The 24,325-nt window shown below is 47.5% G+C and overlaps 1 protein-coding gene across 1 annotated transcript; it reads left to right on the forward strand.

Moving 5' to 3' along the window:
• Positions 1–22,401: 22,401 nt before the first annotated feature.
• Positions 22,402–23,340, forward strand: LOC148454478 (olfactory receptor 52N2-like). The gene has a single exon (XM_088460924.1). It carries the CDS (start codon positions 22,402–22,404, stop codon positions 23,338–23,340), a length of 939 nt encoding a protein of 312 aa, XP_088317050.1.
• Positions 23,341–24,325: the final 985 nt, after the last annotated feature.

Below are 24,325 nucleotides of genomic sequence, written 5' to 3' on the forward strand. Positions count from 1 at the left end.
ACTGCACGTGGTGACCTACACAGTACTGACCTCACTATAACATCTCACTGCACCTGGTGACCTACACAGTACTGACCTCACTATAACATCTCACTGCACGTGGTGACCTACACAGTAATGACCTCACTATAACATCTCACTGCACGTGGTGGCCTACACAGTACTGACGCCACTAACATCTCACTGCACGTGTTGACCTACACAGTACTGACGCCACTAACATCTCACTGCACGTGGTGACCTACACAGTACTGACCTCACTATAACATCTCACTGCACGTGGTGACCTACACAGTACTGACCTCACTATAACATCTCACTGCACGTGGTGACCTACACAGTACTGACCTCACTATAACATCTCACTGCACGTGGTGACCTACACAGTACTGACCTCACTAATATCTCACTGCACGTGGTGACCTACACAGTACTGACCTCACTATAACATCTCACTGCACGTGGTGACCTACACAGTACTGACCTCACTATAACATCTCACTGCACGTGGTGACCTACACAGTACTGACATCACTATAACATCTCACTGCACCTGGTGACCTACACAGTACTGACCTCACTATAACATCTCACTGCACATGGTGACCTACACAGTACTGACCTCACTATAACATCTCACTGCACGTGGTGGCCTACACAGTACTGACGCCACTAACATCTCACTGCACGTGGTGACCTACACAGTACTGACGCCACTAACATCTCACTGCACGTGGTGACCTACACAGTACTGACGTCACTATAACATCTCACTGCACGTGGTGACCTACACAGTACTGACCTCACTATAACATCTCACTGCACGTGGTGACCTACACAGTACTGACCTCACTATAACATCTCACTGCACGTGGTGACCTACACAGTACTGACCTCACTATAACATCTCACTGCACGTGGTGACCTACACAGTACTGACCTCACTAATATCTCACTGCACGTGGTGACCTACACAGTACTGACCTCACTATAACATCTCACTGCACGTGGTGACCTACACAGTACTGACCTCACTATAACATCTCACTGCACATGGTGAGCTACACAGTACTGACATCACTATAACATCTCACTGCACATGGTGAACTACACAGTACTGACATCACTATAACATCTCACTGCACGTGGTGACCTACACAGTACTGACGTCACTAACATCTCACTGCACGTGGTGACTTACACAGTACTGACGTCACTAACATCTCACTGCACGCGGTGACCTACACAGAACTGACATCACTATAACATCTCACTGCACGTGGTGACCAACACAGTACTGACGTCACTATAACATCTCACTGCACGTGGTGACCTACACAGTACTGACATCACTATAACATCTCACTGCACCTGGTGACCTACACAGTACTGACATCACTATAACATCTCACTGCACGTGGTGACCTACACAGTACTGACCTCATTATAACATCTCACTGCACGTGGTGACCTACACAGTACTGACATCACTATAACATCTCACTGCATGTGGTGACCTACACAGTACTGACGTCACTAACATCTCACTGCACGTGGTGACCTACACAGTCCTGACATCACTATAACATCTCACTGCACGTGGTGACCTACACAGTACTGACGTCACTAACATCTCACTGCACGCGGTGACCTACACAGAACTGACATCACTATAACATCTCACTGCACGTGGTGACCAACACAGTACTGACGTCACTATAACATCTCACTGCACGTGGTGACCTACACAGTACTGACATCACTATAACATCTTACTGCACGTGGTAACCTACACAGTACTGACATCACTATAACATCTCACTGCGCGTGGTGACCTACACAGTACTGACCTCACTATAACATCTCACTGCACATGGTGAACTACACAGTACTGACCTCACTAATATCTCACTGCACGTGGTGACCTATACAGTACTGACATCACTAATATCTCACTGCACGTGGTGACCTACAAAGTACTGACGTCACTAACATTTCGCTGCACGTGGTGACCTACACAGTACTGACCTCACTAACATCTCACTGCACGTGGTGACCTACACAGTACTGATGTCACTATAACATCTCACTGCACGTGGTGACCTACACAGTACTAACGTCACTATAACATCTCACTGCACGTGTTGACCTACACAGTACTGACATCACTATAACATCTCACTGCACGTGGTGACCTACACAGTACTGACATCACTATAACATCTCACTGCACGTGGTGAGCTACACAGTACTGACCTCACTATAACATCTCACTGCATGTGGTGACCTACACAGTACTGACGTCACTAACATCTCACTGTATGTGGTGTCCTACACAGTACTGACGTCACTATAACATCTCACTGCATGTGGTGACCTACTCAGTACTGACATCACTATAACATCTCACTGCACGTGGTGACCTACACAGTACTGACATCACTATAACATCTCACTGCACGTGGTGACCTACACAGTACTGACCTCACTATAACATCTCACTGCACGTGGTGACCTACACAGTACTGACGTCACTAACATCTCACTGCACATGGTGACCTACACAGTACTGACCTCACTAACATCTCACTGTACGTGGTGACCTACACAGTACTGACATCACTATAACATCTCACTGCACGTGGTGACCTACACAGTACTGACACCACTAACATCTCACTGCACGTGGTGACCTACACAGTACTGACCTCACTAACATCTCACTGCACGTGGTGACCTACACAGTACTGACATCACTATAACATCTCACTGCACGTGGTGACCTACACAGTACTGACGTCACTAACATCTCACTGCACGTGGTGACCTACACAGTACTGACCTCACTAACATCTCACTGTACGTGGTGACCTACACAGTACTGACCTCACTAATATCTCACTGCACGTGGTGACCTACACAGTACTGACGTCACTAACATCTCGCTGCACGTGGTGACCTACACAGTACTGACCTCACTAACATCTCACTGCACGTGGTGACCTACACAGTACAGACCTCACTATAACATCTTACTGCACGTGGTAACCTACACAGTACTGACGTCACTAACATCTCGCTGCACGTGGTGACCTACACAGTACTGATGTCACTATAACATCTCACTGCACGTGGTGACCTACACAGTTCTAACGTCACTATAACATCTCACTGCACGTGGTGACCTACACAGTACTGACGTCACTATAACATCTCACTGCACGTGGTGATCTACACAGTACTGACATCAATATAACATCTCACTGCACGTGGCGACCTACACAGTACTGACCTCACTATAACATCTCACTGCACGTGGTGACCTACTCAGTACTGACGTCACTAACATCTCACTGCACGTGGTGACCTACACAGTACTGACCTCACTAACATCTCACTGTACGTGGTGACCAACACAGTACTGACATCACTATAACATCTGACTGCACGTGGTGACCTACACAGTACTGACGTCACTAACATCTCACTGCACGTGGTGACCTACACAGTACTGACCTCACTAACATCTCACTGTACGTGGTGACCTACACAGTACTGACCTCACTAATATCTCACTGCACGTGGTGACCTACACAGTACTGACGTCACTATCATCTCGCTGCACGTGGTGACCTACACAGTACTGACCTCACTAACATCTCGCTGCACGTGGTGACCTACACAGTACTGACCTCACTAACATCTCGCTGCACGTGGTGACCTACACAGTACTGACCTCACTATAACATCTTACTGCACGTGGTGACCTACACAGTACTGACATCACTAACATCTCACTGCACGTGGTGACCTACACAGTACTGACATCACTATAACATCTCACTGCACGTGGTGACCTACACAGTACTGACGTCACTATAACATCTCACTGCACGTGGTGACCTACACAGTACAGACCTCACTAATATCTCACTGCACGTGGTGACCTACACAGTACTGACCTCACTAACATCTCACTGCATGTGGTGACCTACACAGTACTGATGTCACTATAACATCTCACTGCACGTGGTGACCTACACAGTACTAACGTCACTATAACATCTCACTGCACGTGGTGACCTACACAGTACTGACGTCACTATAACATCTCACTGCACGTGGTGACCTACACAGTACTGACATCACTATAACATCTTACTGCACGTGGTGACCTACACAGTACTGACATCACTAACATCTCACTGCACGTGGTGACCTACACAGTACTGACATCACTATAACATCTCACTGCACGTGGTGACCTACACAGTACTGACGTCACTATAACATCTCACTGCACGTGGTGACCTACACAGTACAGACCTCACTAATATCTCACTGCACGTGGTGACCTACACAGTACTGACCTCACTAACATCTCACTGCATGTGGTGACCTACACAGTACTGATGTCACTATAACATCTCACTGCACGTGGTGACCTACACAGTACTAACGTCACTATAACATCTCACTGCACGTGGTGACCTACACAGTACTGACGTCACTATAACATCTCACTGCACGTGGTGACCTACACAGTACTGACATCACTATAACATCTCACTGCACGTGGTGATCTACACAGTACTGACATCACTATAACATCTCACTGCACGTGGCGACCTACACAGTACTGACCTCACTATAACATCTCACTGCACGTGGTGACCTACTCAGTACTGACGTCACTAACATCTCACTGCACGTGGTGACCTACACAGTACTGACCTCACTAACATCTCACTGTACGTGGTGAACAACACAGTACTGACATCACTATAACATCTGACTGCATGTGGTGACCTACACAGTACTGACATCACTAACATCTCACTGCACGTGGTGACCTACACAGTACTGACCTCACTAACATCTCACTGTACGTGGTGACCTACACAGTACTGACCTCACTAATATCTCACTGCACGTGGTGACCTACACAGTACTGACGTCACTATCATCTCGCTGCACGTGGTGACCTACACAGTACTGACCTCACTAACATCTCGCTGCACGTGGTGACCTACACAGTACTGATGTCACTATAACATCTCACTGCACATGGTGACCTACACAGTACTGACCTCACTATAACATCTCATTGCACGTGGTGACCTACACAGTACTGACGTCACTAACATCTCACTGCACGTGGTGACCTACACAGTACTGACGTCACTATAACATCTCACTGCACGTGGTGACCTACACAGTACTAACGTCACTATAACATCTCACTGCACGTGGTGACCTACACAGTACTGACGTCACTATAACTTCTCACTGTACGTGGTGACCTACACAGTACTGACCTCACTATAACATCTCACTGCACGTGGTGACCTACACAGTACTGACGTCACTAACATCTCGCTGCACGTGGTGACCTACACAGTACTGACCTCACTAACATCTCGCTGCACGTGGTGACCTACACAGTACTGATGTCACTATAACATCTCACTGCACGTGGTGACCTACACAGTACTGACATCACTATAACATCTCACTGCACGTGGTGACCTACACAGTACTGACCTCACTATAACATCTCACTGCACATGGTGACCTACACAGTACTGACCTCACTATAACATCTCACTGCACGTGGTGACCTACACAGTACTGACCTCACTATAACATCTCCCTGCACGTGGTGACCTACACAATACTGACCTCACTATAACATCTCACTGCACGTGGTGACCTACACAGTACTGACATCACTATAACATCTCACTGCACGTGGTGACCTACACAGTATTGACGTCACTATAACATCTCACTGCACGTGGTGACCTACACAGTACTGACCTCACTATAACATTTCACTGCATGTGGTGACCTACACAGTACTGACATCACTATAACATCTCACTGCAGTGACTTACTGTGTAGGTCACTGCACATGGTGACCTACACAGTACTGACATCACTATAACATCTCACTGCACGTGGTGACCTACACAGTACTGACATCACTAACATCTCACTGCACGTGGTGACCTACACAGTACTGACATCACTATAACATCTCACTGCACGTGGTGACCTACACAGTACTGACATCACTATAACATCTCACTGCACATGGTGACCTACACAGTACTGACCTCACTATAACATCTCACTGCACATGGTGACCTACACAGTACTGACCTCACTAACATCTCACTGCACGTGTTGACCTACACAGTACTGACGTCACTAACATCTCACTGCACGTGGTGACCTACACAGTACTGACATCACTATAACATCTCACTGCACGTGATGACCTACACAGTACTGACGTCACTATAACATCTCACTGCACGTGGTGACCTACACAGTACTGACGTCACTAACATCTCACTGCACGTGGTGACCTACACAGTACTGACATCACTATAACATCTCACTGCACGTGGTGACCTACACAGTACTGACATCACTATAACATCTCATGTGGTGACCTACACAGTACTGACATCACTATAACATCTCACTGCACGTGGTGACCTACACAGTACTGACCTGACTATAACATCTCACTGCACATGGTGACCTACACAGTACTGACCTCACTAACATCTCACTGCACGTGGTGACCTACACAGTACTGACATCACTATAACATCTCACTGCACGTGGTGACCTACACAGTACTGACGTCACTATAACATCTCACTGCACGTGGTGACCTACACAGTACTGACGTCACTAACATCTCACTGCACGTGGTGACCTACACAGTACTGACATCACTATAACATCTCACTGCACATGGTGACCTACACAGTACTGACATCACTATAACATCTCACTGCACGTGGTGACCTACACAGTACTGACCTCACTATAACATCTCACTGCACGTGGTGACCTACACAGTACTGACGTCACTATAACATCTCACTGCACGTGGTGACCTACACACTACTGACGTCACCATAACATGTCACTGCACGTGGTGACCTACACAGTACTGACATCACTATAACATCTCACTGCACGTGGTGACCTACACAGTACTGACATCACTATAACATCTCACTGCACGTGGTGACCTACACAGTAGTGACCTCACTATAACATCTCACTGCGCGTGGTGACCTACACAGTACTGACGTCACTATAACATCTCACTGCACGTGGTGACCTACACAGTACTGACGTCACTATAACATCTCACTGCACGTTGTGACCTACACAGTACTGACGTCACTATAACATCTCACTGCACGTGGTGACCTACACAGTACTGACATCACTATAACATCTCACTGCACGTGGTGACCTACACAGTACTGACCTCACTATAACATCTCACTGCACATGGTGACCTACACAGTATTGACGTCACTATAACATCTCACTGCACGTGGTGACCTACACAGTACTGACATCACTATAACATCTCACTGCACGTGGTGACCTACACAGTACTGACGTCACTAACATCTCGCTGCACGTGGTGACCTACACAGTACTGACCTCACTATAACATCTCACTGCACGTGGTGACCTACACAGTACTGACGTCACTATAACATCTCACTGCACGTGGTGACCTACACAGTACTGACATCACTATAACATCTCACTGCACGTGGTGACCTACACAGTATTGACCTCACTAACATCTCACTGCATGTGGTGACCTACACAGTATTGACCTCACTAACATCTCACTGCACGTGGTGACCTACACAGTACTGACCTCACTAACATCTCACTGCACATGGTGACCTACACAGTACTGACGTCACTATAACATCTCACTGCACGTGGTGACCTACACAGTACTGACGTCACTAACATCTCACTGCACGTGGTGACCTACACAGTACTGACGTCACTATAACATCTCACTGCACGTGGTGACCTACACAGTACTGACATCACTATAACATCTCATGTGGTGACCTACACAGTACTGACATCACTATAACATCTCACTGCACGTGGTGACCTACACAGTACTGACCTCACTATAACATCTCACTGCACATGGTGACCTACACAGTACTGACCTCACTAACATCTCACTGCACGTGGTGACCTACACAGTACTGACATCACTATAACATCTCACTGCACGTGGTGACCTACACAGTACTGACGTCACTATAACATCTCACTGCACGTGGTGACCTACACAGTACTGACGTCACTAACATCTCACTGCACGTGGTGACCTACACAGTACTGACATCACTATAACATCTCACTGCACATGGTGACCTACACAGTACTGACATCACTATAACATCTCACTGCACGTGGTGACCTACACAGTACTGACCTCACTATAACATCTCACTGCACGTGGTGACCTACACAGTACTGACCTCACTATAACATCTCACTGCACGTGGTGACCTACACAGTACTGACGTCACTATAACATCTCACTGCACGTGGTGACCTACACAGTACTGACGTCACTATAACATCTCACTGCACGTGGTGACCTACACAGTACTGACGTCACTATAACATCTCACTGCACGTGGTGACCTACACACTACTGACGTCACCATAACATGTCACTGCACGTGGTGACCTACACAGTACTGACATCACTATAACATCTCACTGCACGTGGTGACCTACACAGTACTGACATCACTATAACATCTCACTGCACGTGGTGACCTACACAGTAGTGACCTCACTATAACATCTCACTGCACGTGGTGACCTACACAGTACTGACGTCACTATAACATCTCACTGCACGTGGTGACCTACACAGTACTGACGTCACTATAACATCTCACTGCACGTTGTGACCTACACAGTACTGACGTCACTATAACATCTCACTGCACGTGGTGACCTACACAGTACTGACATCACTATAACATCTCACTGCACGTGGTGACCTACACAGTACTGACCTCACTATAACATCTCACTGCACATGGTGACCTACACAGTATTGACGTCACTATAACATCTCACTGCACGTGGTGCCCAACACAGTACTGACATCACTATAACATCTCACTGCACGTGGTGACCTACATAGTACTGACGTCACTAACATCTCGCTGCACGTGGTGACCTACACAGTACTGACGTCACTATAACATCTCACTGCACGTGGTGACCTACACAGTACTGACGTCACTATAACATCTCACTGCACGTGGTGACCTACACTGTACTGACATCACTATAACATCTCACTGCACGTGGTGACCTACACAGTATTGACCTCACTAACATCTCACTGCATGTGGTGACCTACACAGTATTGACCTCACTAACATCTCACTGCACGTGGTGACCTACACAGTACTGACCTCACTAACATCTCACTGCACATGGTGACCTACACAGTACTGACGTCACTATAACATCTCACTGCACGTGGTGACCTACACAGTACTGACATCACTATAACATCTCACTGATCTATATGCTGTCAGTGTCCAATCACTTTTGTCTCCATAGTGTATATCCAGCACACATAGTTAATACAAATAAACGCCTCCTCCTACACCCAATGGATGGCTTCTGTGCCACATCTAACTAGGTCTTGTATAGCTTTGTTTTTAAAGCAGCCATGACAATAGCCACATTTTGAAAGTAGGGTGGCCACCGGTCTGGGATAACTCTGGACAGCCAAGAAATCTGCTATACTGTCCAGAGTCCGGATGGGGGGGGGGGGGGGGGGGATAATCCTCCCGGACAGTAATTGTCTGAGAATAAACTTTATGAGCATCGGGCTTTGTGTGCCAGCAGACGATAGTGGCTTTCAGGAGCCTCACAAGATTCTTGGTCTGAATTAGAAATTTCATTATCTGATGATGAACGTACATCCCTGACTGTTAGGGGTCTGCGCCTGCACAGGACCCGTTCTGCCAATGTGCATTAATCTCACTTTATGACCCCTCCTAAGCCACAGTATGATTGAAATCCTGCAGCATTTGGAAATGGAGGGTAGGGGTGTCTGGCTAGGGTCTGCATCGACATGACCAGCACCCGGTCAGGCTGCGGGAAGATTCAGCTCCTGCAGCCTGACCAAAGGAGCAACCATCGTGACCATCAGTTGCTATGGTTGCAATGGTGATCCCAGGCTTCGACATTGGTCTCAGGACCTCATTCAGAGTCGGTCATTGCGGCCGCACAGTTGTACTGGAAAAGGGGCCGGATATGCAAATGATGCACTCGCATGTTGTGTCCCTAAGGTCGGATCGTTAGCTGGCCAACCAGGGGCGGGATGTGGTCGGATCGCTAAAAAAACGCCCCCATCTCGTACGCATTACACGTCATCTCCGGCCATATAAGGATTAATCGCGAGCATCGGAAACCATCAGAACTGGTCGTAGAGCTAAAGGTTGACCATACCCTCTCTTAAGCTCTACGATCATGTCAGTGTAAAACCTCCCCTGTCACATGTGCCATGACGCTACTTTGTTAATTATGCACTCCCATAAAACGCAGTTCGCATAATGAGGCACGCCTGCATTCGGATCTCCACTCCCCCGTTTTCATGCACCTTCCCCTGTTACCACCCACAAACGCCTCAATCTGTCACTCAAACTACCGACCTGGCTGTGTTCAAGGAGAGAGAAATTTCTGATCTTAGCCGCTAGTTTGCGCACGCGCATTGCGAACTTTACGCATGCGCAGTTTAGCGAACATCTGTGGCGTACGACCGTGCGGCCGCAACGACCGACTCTGAATGAGGTCCTCAGTGCTTGGATTGCAAATGCAACCAAACAGATGCAGGGGGACAGGAGCCAGAGAGATGCAGGGGGACTGGAGTGGGAGAGAGATGCAGGGGGACTGGAGCCAGAGAGATGCAGGGGCACTGGAGCCAGAGAGATGCAGGGTTACTGGAGCCAGAGAGATAGAGGGGTACTGGCGCTGGACAGATGCAGGGGAAATAAAGGCAGAGAGATGCAGGGGGACTGGAGCCAGAGAGATGCAGGGGGACTAGAGCCAGAGAGATGCAGGGGTACTGGAGACAGAGAGATGCAGGGGGTCTGGAGCCAGAGAGATGCAGGGGGACTGGAGCCAGAGAGATGCAGGGGGACTAGAGCCAGAGAGATGCAGGGGGACTGGAGCCAGAGAGATGCAGAGTTACTGGAGCCAGAGAGATGCAGGGTTACTGGAGCCAGAGAGATAGAGGGGTACTGGAGCCAGAGAGATGCAGAGTTACTGGAGCCAGAGAGATGCAGGGTTACTGGAGCCAGAGAGATGCAGGGGTACTGGAGCCAGAGAGATGCAGGGGGACTGGAGCCAGAGAGATGCAGGGGGATTGGAGCCAGAGAGATGCAGAGTTACTGGAGCCAGAGAGATGCAGGGTTACTGGAGCCAGAGAGATAGAGGGGTACTGGCGCTGGACGGATGCAGGGGAAATAAAGGCAGAGAGAAGCAGGGGGACTGGAGCCAGAGAGATGCAGGGGGCCTGGAGCCAGAGAGATGCAGGGGGGCTGGAGCCAGAGAGATGCAGGGGACTGGAGCCAGAGAGATGCAGGGGGACTGGAGCCAGAGAGATGCAGGGGGACTGGAGCCAGAGAGATGCAGGGGGGCTGGAGCCAGAGAGATACAGGGGGACTGGAGCCAAAGAGATACAAGGAGACTGTAGTCAGATAGACACAGAGGTATTGGAGCCAAAGAGATGCAGGGGAGTAGAGCCAGGGAGACACAGGTGGCCTGGAGACATTTTGGCCACACCTCCTTGTTACACACTCCTGGCCATGCCCCTGGTCACACCACCTGGTCGAGAATTTAAAATGAAAAGGTGGTATCCCTATTTGAAACAGATAACAAAATGTTGCCTAGTGCTATCATGGCTGCTTTCAGTATATACAAGGCCAAATTGAGTGTGTCTCACAGCCCTTGTCTAGATATTAACCTCTGTACCTGTCCTAAGAGGTGAGTGCGTTTATATGCAATTTAATGGTGTGTTAAGTATACACACAGAGATTTGGGGTCCCTTGACGATGAGTGCTCTACTGTGTGCTACTTCCTGCCCAGGGAGGCTTCATACCTGTTTCAAGATGGCCGAAAAGGTCATTATTGAGCATTTGTAGGGACCATCTTGTCTTTACTGTACTGTGTAGAGTGACATGTTGGGAGACAGTAGTCTCCTGCTTAGCTCCTATGAGAGACCTGTTTAATAACCTTCTATTACCACTGCCAGCATCCTGCACCACTACCTGCAAGTAACATACACTCACCAGCTGGTGAACTGAATGGAACCTCGCTTCACTAAGTCACCAGTGTGCATCTAACAGTGAGTACAACTGTACCTGCTATCTAACAATAAACCAGCACCACTGGTTAAGTAACTGGGTTGTTTATAGTTTGAGTCATCCGCTGGTGTGTGCCTACAGTATACTGTATAACTCTGCAGTATCAGCACCTGCACAGACATTGGGGTAAAATGACTAAGAATCGTGTCTGGACGAGATTGCAATCTTGGGTGAGTTTAACCATTGTCACCAACTCGGAAATTTTCTAAAGGCAAACTCAGGAGAGATTTCTCTTTTTAGACAGAAAATCTCAGGTGAGAATGCAATCTCGATTCAATACATTACCGGTCAAACTCGCAAGTACTTTCTGTGGAAAATATACAACGCGTGAATTTACCAGGAATCGTGATGCTGGCAGTGTTCTCAGTGAAGGGTAATGGTGATGTCAGCAATGCGGGGGTGCCAGCGGTGTCTTTAGTGTAGGTTTGCTGGCTGTGTCGGCAGTGCAGGGTGCCAGCAGTGTCCTCATTGCAGGTTTGCTGACTGTGGGCCTAATTCAGACACGCTCACGAGCGCTGAGCGCTCGCAAGTGGGTCGATGTTGGCCAAGTGCGCATGCGCACGATGGAGGCGGCTCTGTTGTGTGCATGCGCAAGACCCGAATAACGCTATGGGTCTCGCACCAAAGGGGGCATGCTGTCGATGGTGAGTGACAGCACGCCCCCTTTGGTAGGCGTGCCAGGGGCGTGGCTGCCCAGACGGAGGCGTTCCCATGGGAACGCCTACCGTCTGAGGCCGGCCCCACTGACATTACAAGTGATGTCAGTGGGAGTGTTTTTGGCTCTGATAGAGCCAAAAGCACTCTTGGGCTTGCGGCAACGAGACCCTACCGCAAGGGTCTCGTTGCAAGCCTGATGGTTGCGATGGTCTTGACCATTGCGACCATCATCATGGACGCTCGCATAAGCTGTGGGTGGTAACCCACAGCTATGCGAGCGGCCAAAAGGCCGCACTAATAAAAAAATAAAAATACCCTTATTCAGAGCGGGTGCTTGTTCAGAGCGTCCGGCTCTGAATCAGGCCCTGTGTCGGCAGTGCGGGGGTTGCTGTGTGAATTTACCAGGAATCGTGATTATAATCACAGGTGTAATTTTAGCAAACTCGGTCCTAAATAGAAGTTTTACATAGACTACCCCCTGAGCTGCGAGTGTGGCAGAAACATACACAGATCCCGAGCACCCCAGGATTATGCTGCAGCCCGGGGCTCCTCCCTGCACCCCTGGTAGGTGGGTGCAGGGGTAATAGTGTGAAAAATAGAATTAGACTATTGTTTTTTACAGTGGAACTACAGGTGCCAGCGTGTCTGCCCTTTGGCACTTGTGGAACTACAAGTGCCAGCAGGTGGCCAGCACCCGTACCCTCACTGTAAAAAAAATAGTTACGATAAAGACAGTACATACACCGTAGAATTTCAAATCCAGGGGCGGATCCAGAAAATAATGACAGGGGGGCACCATGATCGGGGGGAGCGAGGTTGCAGGGGTGTGGCCATTTATGGGAGAGGGGATGTGGCCCCACATATCCAGTGAGTACATAGTGTCCACCTCGTTGTGCCAAATGTTATAGCAAATGAACATCCCACTTATATATTGAGCAGCTCAGTGACTGACGTTAGTAAGTAGAGGTGCTGGTATGTAAATGTAAAGTAGATGGCCGGGGGTCTGGGGGCTGCCGGGGGTCTGGGGGCCGCCAGATGCTTTATGGATTATGAGTGAGAAATTAGATTTAGATGCATTGTCTGCACTTATGCCACCAACAGACTCAAATGTGAGGTCACTTAAAAAGAATTATAGCTCCCTACTTTTATTAATCTGTCACAATTCATCAATAGACAAAGGGGGGACTCCAATTGCGGGCGGGAGATTTAAAAAAACCCCTGCAGTCTTTTTCCCGCAGCCGTGCGGTTTTACTATTTATTTAATTAGGGGACTTCAGCATCAGCTTCCGGAGCCGGCCAGGGGCTGCGGGGGAGAGATTAAAAGATTTTTCTCTGGCACCTGGAGCCTCCATAGGCTTACAGCAGTATACGCCATCTGAGGATGGTATAAACTACTGGGTCCAAACTCCGAAAATATTCACTTTTTGGAGTTTAGTATAAAGGGGACAGATTGTAGTCCCCATTGTTAATAATGGAGGCTGCAATCAGCACTTTACTGGAGATTTCTGTGAAATATTCTGCGTTATGCCATAAGTACATAGGATCATTACATAGAATTAGGGATGTGCGCCGACACCCATGTTTTGTTTTTGTTTTCGGTAGAGATGTGCGCCGACCCCCGTGTTTTGGTTTTGGATCGGGATCTCCCCTGGTTTTTGATCTGGATTGGTTTTGCCAAAACCTCACCTCCGTGTTTTGGTTTCGTGTTTTGGTTTTGGATCTGGATTTTTTCTTATAAAATCATAAAAACAGCTAAAATCACATGAAATGGGCCTGTTTTTGTTCCTACAGTATTAGTAACCTCTATAACATTTATTTCCAGTAATTTCCAGTCAATTTTGACCACCTCACAATATTATTTGCTACATCTAGTTAAGGCCAATAGGTCGCATCCAGCTTGCTGGCTGACTAAGCTAAGTGACACAGTGGGCAGCACTAACATGTGGCAGTTCAGTTTCTAATTTCCAACATGGATACAGGGCCTGATTCAGACCCGCTCGCGAGCGCTGTGCGCTCGCAATCCGGGTCGATGGTGGCCCAGTGTACATGCACACGATGGAGCTGGCTCCATCGTGCGCATGCGCGAGACCCGGATAGCGACGGGCAATCCGTCACTCCGGGTCTCGTACCAAAGGGGGCGTGCTGTCGATGTTGAGTGACAGCACGCCCCCTTTGGTGGGCGGGCAGGGGGCGTGGCTGCCCAGATGGAGGCGTTCCCATGGGAACGCCTACCGTCTGGGGCCGGCCCCACTGACATCACAAGTGATGTCAGTGGGAGTGCTTTCAGCTCCTTTAGAGCCGAAAGCACTCTGAGGCTTGCGGCCACGAGACCCTACCACAAGGGTCTCGTCGCAAACACGATGGTTGCGATGGTCTTGACCATCGCGACCATCTTCTTGGCCGCTCGCTATAGCTGTGGGTGGTCACCCACAGCTATGTGAGCAGCCAGGAGGCCACTCTAAAAAACCAGAGGGCCGGCCCTGATTCAGAGTGAGCGCTATGTCAGAGCATCCGGCTCTGAATCAGGGCCACAGTGTGTTATACAGTGTGGGTTGGATGACGGTGTCCTCAGTATATGGAATGGCAGTGCTGGCTGTGCTGGCAGTGTTATCAGTGAAGGGTAATGCTGATGTCTGCAGTGCGGGGTGCCAGCAGTGTCCTCATTGCAGGTTTGCTGGCTGTGTCGACAGTGCGGGGTGCCAGCAGTGTCCTCATTGCAGGTTATCTGGCTGTGTCGACAGTGCGGGGTGCCAGCAGTGTCCTCATTGCAGGTTTGCTGACTGTGGGCCTAATTCAGACCCGCTCGCGAGCGCTGAGCGCTCGCAAGCTGGTCAATGTTGGCCTGGTGCGCATGCGCACGATGGAGGCGGCTCCGTTGTGCGCATGCGCGAGACCCGAATAACGAAGGTCAAGCCGTCGCTATGGGTCTCGCACCAAAGGGGGCATGCTGTCGATGGTGAGTGAGAGCACGCCCCCTTTGGTGGGTGTGCCGGGGGCGTGGCTGCCCAGGCGGAGGCGTTCCCATCACTAGTGATGTCAGTGGGAGTGCTTTTGGCTCTGATAGAGCCAAAAGCACTCTTGGGGTTGCGGCAATGAGACCCTACCACAAGGGTCTCGTCGCAAGCCCGATGGTTGCGATGGTCTTGACCATTGCGACCATCATCATGGACGCTCGCATAAGCTGTGGGTGGTAACCCACAGCTATGCGAGCGGCCAAAAGGCCGCACTAATAAAAAAAAAAAACGCCCTGATTCAGAGCGGGTGCTCGTTCAGAACGTCCGGCTCTGAATCAGGCCCTGTATCGGCAGTGCGGGGGTTGCTGGCGGTGTCCTCGGTACATGGAATGGCAGTGCTGGCAGTGTTCTCAGTGAACGGTAGCGGCGGTGTAGGCAGAGTGGGGGTGAAATTGGTGTACTCATTGCAGGTTTGCTAAATGTGTCGGCAGTGCAGGGGTGTTCTCAATGCAGGGTGCCGGCGGTGTCGGCAGAGCGGGGGTGCCAGCGGTGTCCTCAGTGCCGGTTTACTGACTGTGTCGGCAGTGCAGGGGTGCTGGTGGTGTCCTCATTGTGGGAGTGTCGGCAGTGTGGGGGTCGCTGACGGTGTCCTCAGTATGTTGGGCAGCAGTGCAGGAGTGTCGGCAATGGTGGTGGACGCTGTCAGTGGGGGTGCCGGCGGTGTCGGCAGGGGGGCTCTTGGCGGTGTCAGGTGGCGGGCGCCATCTTTTTTTCCTCCTTTGTAGTGTTTTCAATGGGCTTAATGCTGATTTGCTGAGAACCGTGACAGACGGCTCTCATAGCCAATCAGCACTAAGCCCACTAAAAACAAAACCTCGCGACTCTACAGAGGGGTCACGAGGTTTTGCCATGGGTCAGGGATCCGGGGCAGGCAGGGACGCTCGGATCGCCCCGGATCGCTGAAATTCAGGTGGGTCCGGTACCCAGGGAACCGGACCCACTCATCTCTAGTTTTCAGTTTTGGATCTGTATCTCCTTCGTGTTTTGGATCTGGGTCTGGTTTTGCAAAACCGCCCTTGCGTGTTTTGGTTTTGGATCTGGATCTTTTTTCAAAAAATTATAAAAACAGTAAAAACCACATAATTTGGGCCTGTTTTTGTTCCTACAGTATTATTAACCTTAATAACACTTATTCCCAGTCATTTCCAGTCACTCTTCACCACCTCACAGCTCACAATATTGATTTTTTTCATCTACTGTAGGTTTGGCCTAGGGACAAAATGTTGCATCCAGCTAGCTGGCAGACTAAACTAAGCGACAGCAGTGGGCGGCACTAACATGTGGCCATTTTTTAAAAATGAAAGGGGCATACAGGAGATGCTGAGTGTGGCCATTACAATTTCTGGACATAAACGACAAATTCAATATGTCAGGCAGCAATGCCCCAAACAGCACATAATACACACACACAGACAAAAGACACTTTTTGTTATATATATATCTTTATTGTCCAGAACTTGGGGCCCGGAGCCCTGACCGAAGCTGCAGTGATTGACGACACAGGCAGCACTAGGTTGCTGTTGTCTGATGATAATAAGTGCGGCTAATGCACACACAGAAAAAAAAATACACTTGTTATTATATATATATATATTTTTATTGTCCAGAACTTGGGGCCCGGAGCCCTGACCGAGGCAGCAGCGATTGACGACAGTTCATTATTTTATAGATTGTACTGCAGAACTGTGGAGGTAGTTTGTATATTTGGGTAATGCCTGTATATTTGGGTAATACCTGTATATTTGGGTAATGCCTGTATATTTGGGTAATGCCTGTATATTTGGGTAATACCTGTATATTTGGGTAGTACCTGTATATTTGGGTAATACCTGTATATTTGGGTAATGCCTGTATATTTGGGTAATACCTGTATATTTGGGTAATACCTGTATATTTGGGTAGTACCTGTATATTTGGGTAATACCTGTATATTTGGGTAATACCTGTATATTTGGGTAATGCCTGTATATTTGGGTAATGCCTGTATATTTGGGTAGTACCTGTATATTTGGGTAATACCTGTATATTTGGGTAATACCTGTATATTTGGGTAATGCCTGTATATTTGGGTAATACCTGTATATTTGGGTAATACCTGTATATTTGGGTAATGCCTGTATATTTGGGTAATGCCTGTATATTTGGGTAATACCTGTATATTTGGGTAGTACCTGTATATTTGGGTAATACCTGTATATTTGGGTAATGCCTGTATATTTGGGTAATACCTGTATATTTGGGTAGTACCTGTATATTTGGGTAATGCCTGTATATTTGGGTAGTACCTGTATATTTGGGTAATGCCTGTATATTTGGGTAATACCTGTATATTTGGGTAATACCTGTATATTTGGGTAATGCCTGTATATTTGGGTAATGCCTGTATATTTGGGTAATACCTGTATATTTGGGTAGTACCTGTATATTTGGGTAATGCCTGTATATTTGGGTAATACCTGTATATTTGGGTAATACCTGTATATTTGGGTAATGCCTGTATATTTGGGTAATGCCTGTATATTTGGGTAATGCCTGTATATTTGGGTAGTACCTGTATATTTGGGTAATGCCTGTATATTTGGGTAATGCCTGTATATTTGGGTAGTACCTGTATATTTGGGTAATACCTGTATATTTGGGTAATGCCTGTATATTTGGGTAATGCCTGTATATTTGGGTAATGCCTGTATATTTGGGTAATACCTGTATATTTGGGTAATGCCTGTATATTTGGGTAATACCTGTATATTTGGGTAATGCCTGTATATTTGGGTAATACCCAGGCTCGGACTGGGCTGCCGGGGATTCGGGGAAATCCCCGATGGGCCCCAGTGATTTATGGCCACGCCCTCTATTGTGGGAGGGCGTGGTCTAGCCCCTGTAGCCGGCACTTTCATTTAACATGTGGGTGGTGTGCAGCGACAGGTGAGTGGCGGGTGTTGTGTAGCGGAAGGTGCGGCGGGTGGTGTACGGCAACGGCAGGTTTCTTCAAGCACCACTGATTCTCCCTTCCGGAATCAGGGGGAATCAGTGGTGACGTCACGTGGAAGGAGCTTAGACACAGGTGGCCACTTCAGTAACAGAGTCGGCTGTCAGTGGCAGCGGCGGGGGTTAGAGGGGCGATTGGGTGGGCAGCGGGCTGCTGATCACCAATATAGTTTCCAGCAGCAGCTGCACCACTCAGAATCCAGGGCAATGTCAGCGGGGGGAGGAGCCCAGGCACAGAGGAGCCTGGAAGACAACAGAGAGGTGGATCCATGGAGGCTGGTCATCTGAAGCGAGCGGACTGAATTACTAAACAGTAAGTTTAGTATTTATTGAAATAAAAAGTGGACTCTGGAATTTTACTTGGCAGGTTATAAAAGAACAGGCAGTGTCACATAAAGATGCATTAGATAACACTCTATGCTTGCTGACATACATCATACAAAATATAATAAAAGTATTAACAGCAATTTAATAGCTTGTGCCAGCAAGCATAGACAAACCAGATTAAGGCTTGTGGGGGGCACTTCGGCAACTAGGTTGGGGGGGCACCAACAAAATTGATTATGCAAATATATTTTATAGATTTATTAATTATAAATACAAGTGGACCGATTACACCCCAACTTGTTGTTAATAAATTGGCATACTTTCCATTTTTTAAACAAATCTAAAAGATGTAGCAAAATTTCAAAACACTGAATGCATACATAAATTGATGTCATTTCTAGCCCATTAATGTCACTAATCAAATATCCACCCTGTCACACATAATAAAGAGTTCTGAATAATGGTGCTTTATAAGCTTACACTTGCTGTGCCATGTACAGTATAGTGACACTCTCTGCATTCTATGCACTGTGACACTGCATTATATAGTGAGCACTGCAACACTCTGCATTATATGCTGGCTACTGCGACACACACTGCATTATATGCTGGCCACTGTGACACACACTGCATTATATGCTGGTTACTGCGACACACTGCATTATATGCTGGCCACTGTGACACACACTGCATTATATGCTGGCCACTGGGACACACACTGCATTATATGCTGGCCACTGCGACACTGCATTATATGCTGGCCACTGTGACACACACTGCATTATATGTTGGGCACTGTCACACTCTGCATTATATGCCGGCCACTGCGACACTCTGCATTATATGTTGGGCACTGTCACACTCTGCATTATATAGTGAGCACTGCAACACTCTCTGCATTATAAGCTGGCCACTGTGACACTCTGCATTATATAGTGAATGCTGCGACACACTCTGCATTATATAGCGAGCACTGCGACACACTCTGCATTATATGCTGGCCACTGTGACACTCTGCATTATATAGTGAGCACTGTGACACACTCTGCATTATATAGTGAGCACTGCGACACTCTCTGCATTATATGCTGGCCATTGTGACACTCTGCATTATATAGTGAGCACTGTGACACACTCTGCATTATATAGTGAGCACTGTGACACTCTGCATTATATAGTGAGCACTGCAACACTCTGCATTATATGCTGGCCACTGTGACACTCTGCATTATATAGTGAGCACTGTGACACTCTGCATTATATGCTGGTCACTGTGACACTCTGCATTATATAGTGAGCACTGCAACACTCTCTGCATTATATGTTGGCCACTGTGACACTCTGCATTATATAGTGAGCACTGTGACACACTCTGCATTATATGCTGGCCACTGTGACACTCTGCATTATATAGTGAGCAATGTGACATTCTCTGCATTACAGTATATGCTGGCCACTGTGACACTCTGCATTATATAGTGAGCACTGTGACACTCTCTGCATTATATGCTGGTCACTGTGACACTCTGCATTATATAGTGAGCACTGCAACACTCTCTGCATTATATGGTGGCCACTGTGATACTCTGCATTATATAGTGAGCACTGCGACACTCTCTGCATTATATGGTGGCCACTGTGACACTCTGCATTATATAGTGAGCACTGCGACACTCTCTGCATTATATGGTGGCCACTGTGACACTCTGCATTATATAGTGAGCACTGCAACACTCTGCATTATATGCTGGCCACTGTGACACACTCTGCATTATATAGTGAGCACTGCGACACTCTCTTCATTATATAGTTAGCACTGCAACACTCTGCATTATATGGTGGGCACTGAGACACTCTCTGCATTATATGGCAGCCACTGAAATGTTCACTGTATAGTATGGTGGTCACTGCAATGCTCTCTGAATAGTATGCTGGTCATTGCAATGCTCTGTGATGGGTGAAGTACAGGCAGCAGTACCTAGCCACTGAGTTATGAGACAGTTGAGCCTACATGCTGGCACCTTAATGTAACAGGACTAAAATATGGATTTTCCTTTACCATAAATGCAATTCAGACTTTACAATGCTGACAGCTGTATCCAGGCCCAGGGTGACGAGAACTACAGCTGCTAATCCCTATGCCTTCTGGAGACTAGACGTAAACATTATTACTTACCTGATTGTAAACTATAACTAGAATACCAGATTAAGCATTATTATTGTGATTTTATTATATGTAATATGGCTCTGGACCTGTGTAGTTTTCTTATTTTACTTATGCTCCTCTGGTAGCTAGCCACACCCCCAGCCAATAGCTGGCCATACTTCATCAGCTTTGTGCCGCCTTCCTTCAGTGGGCCCTACCACTGCATTCCCCCTGTGGGCCCTTCATGCCCCAGTCCGACACTGGTAATACCTGTATATTTGGGTAATACCTGTATATTTGGGTAGTACCTGTATATTTGGGTAATGCCTGTATATTTGGGTAGTACCTGTATATTTGGGTAGTACCTGTATATTTTTTTAACTGAAATCTGACATTTAAAAAGAACAGGTATCCCAGCATTGCAGTCCCGGAGTGGAGTGAAATAAAATTGTCTGTTTGTCTATAACAATTGTCAGTCACTGAGCTTGGGGCAATGGTGGGGTCCTTGCCTCTCTGCAGGGATGTGGCCTGAGCTAGGAATTACCGCGGAAGTTAGAAGGGAGGAGGTGTCTCCTCTACAGAGGTAACTCCAGCTTACACCTGCCTAATGCCATTAATTGCCCTCACCTTGGCAGGGAATCACATTCACAGCCTGCGAAGCTATCACTGGGTTTAATATGGCACCCAGATTGCATTGCAAATGCGGTCAATGATAAATGGGCCCCTAAGACATAAAACATAAAATGCAACTTCCTGTGCTCCTCATTAAGATTAGTTATATATTACAATGTATCTATTAAAGCTTAGATGAAGCTGGCACATCATTCCAATTGCAACGTTACTGTAATAAAAACATAAACATAGAATGACGTAATTTACATATGTCACCCAGGATTCCAAAGTTGCTACTTAACTCACTTTATTCTTTCATTTTTCTCATTAGAATTAAATTATTTTTCTACATTTACAGGCAGTCATGAAAACATTTCAGAATCTGGGCTTATACATGGGTCCCACAAATGCCTTCAACCTCCACCCGAATGTGTTTGTGCTGGACGGCATTCCTGGACTTCAGTCGGCCCACACCTGGATAGCCATCCCTCTCTTTATCATGTACGTCCTGGCACTGTTTGGAAACAGTATGATGCTGCTTCTCATTGTGACCGAGCAGAGACTACACAACCCTATGTACTATTTCCTCTGTATTTTGTCCTTTACTGACATGGTCCTATCTAGCTCCACTGTCCTAAAAATGCTGTGCATCTTCTGGTTTAACCTCAACGAGATCGCCTTCGTCTCCTGCCTCATCCAGATGTTCTTCATTCATTGCTTCACCTCGCTAGAATCTGGCGTTCTCCTCGCCATGGCCTTTGATAGATACATGGCTATTTGTAACCCTCTACATTACACCACCACATTAACAAACACACTGATAGCCAAGATAGTCATTGCACTGGTTATACGAGGGACAGTTATAGTGACCCCATGTCCGCTGATGGCCAGTAGACTTCCATACTGCCAGACCCACCACATCTCCCACTCATACTGCGACCACATGGCAGTGGTAAAGTTAGCTTGCACTGACACCACCATCAACAGTGCCTACGGGTTGACCGTGGTCTTGCTGGTCACTGTGTTTGACATTTCCTTCATCACTGTGTCCTATGCCTTGATACTGAGGGCAGTTTTTGGTCTCTCCTCCAAAAGTACCAAAAATAAGGCCTTTGGCACCTGTACATCCCATATCTGCATTATCCTTATGTTCTACACGCTGGGCCTTTTCTCATTCCTCACTCATAGGATAGGCCATATAGCTCCATACATCCATGTGATTCTGTCAAACCTCTATCTGCTCATCCCACCCACTCTCAACCCGATCATCTATGGTGTGAAGACCAAGGAGATCCGGGCCGCAGCTGTCTACCTTTTCACAAACAGGGCTTAATGCAAGATTGGGAAAATGTTTCATCAGGAGGAAGGGGTAGGTTTTGGAGAACTGTATGATTTCCTGGTGGTCTTCAAGCCACAAGCCAGAATCTTTGCAGCAGAGCTGCCTGGAGTGTACTTAGGACACTTCAGACATTCACACTGCTGCCCTTACAGCTCCCCGGAGCATCCTCAGGATGTGACATCACATGGAGAGGGCGTGGCCTGCACCAGGCCCACAGATAATGTTATATATTTCAAAATGGCCCTCTGCAGAAAAAACATTCCCCACCCCTGGTTTAACTGCACCCAGGATGTTCAAAATAAGCGTATCTATTTTCAAATATACTGCTGTGGATACTGCTTACGCCCAAAATTGCTTGTTAAGTCCGACGGCCTTCAGTGTGCTTCTATATGCTTCAGTAAGCTTCTGTGTGCTTCAGTATGTTTCTGTATGCTTCTGTATGCTTCAGTATGCTTCTGTGTGCTTCAGTATGTTTCTGTGTGCTTCAGTATGCTTCTGTGTGCTTCAGTATGTTTCTGTGTGCTTCAGTATATTTCTGTATGCTTCAGTGTGCTTCTCTATGCTTCTGTGTGCTTCAGTATGTTTCTGTATGCTTCGGTGTGCTTCAGTATGTTTCTGTATGCTTCTGTGTACTTCAGTATGTTTCTGTGTGCCTCAGTATGTTTCTGTATGCTTCAGTGTGCTTCTCTATGCTTCTGTGTGCTTCAGTATGTTTCTGTGTGCTTCTGTGTGTTTCTGTTTGTTTCTGTATGCTTCTGTGTGCTTCAGTATGTTTCTGTGTGCTTCTGTGTACTTCAGTATGTTTCTGTGTGCCTCAGTATGTTTCTGTATGCTTCAGTGTGCATCTCTATGCTTCTGTGTGCTTCAGTATGTTTCTGTTTGTTTCTGTATGCTTCTGTGTGCTTCAGTATGTTTCTGTATGCTTCTGTGTACTTCAGTATGTTTCTGTGTGCCTCAGAATGTTTCTGTATGCTTCAGT

This window comes from Taudactylus pleione, unplaced genomic scaffold (genome assembly GCF_031769625.1).
Source record: "Taudactylus pleione unplaced genomic scaffold, aTauple2 ptg000990l, whole genome shotgun sequence".
NCBI lineage: Eukaryota > Metazoa > Chordata > Amphibia > Anura > Myobatrachidae > Taudactylus > Taudactylus pleione.

Bases quoted from the DNA above. Each gene is read 5' to 3' on its own strand.
- LOC148454478 (XM_088460924.1), top strand. From the start codon at position 22,402: ATGGGTCCCACAAATGCCTTCAACCTCCACCCGAATGTGTTTGTGCTG.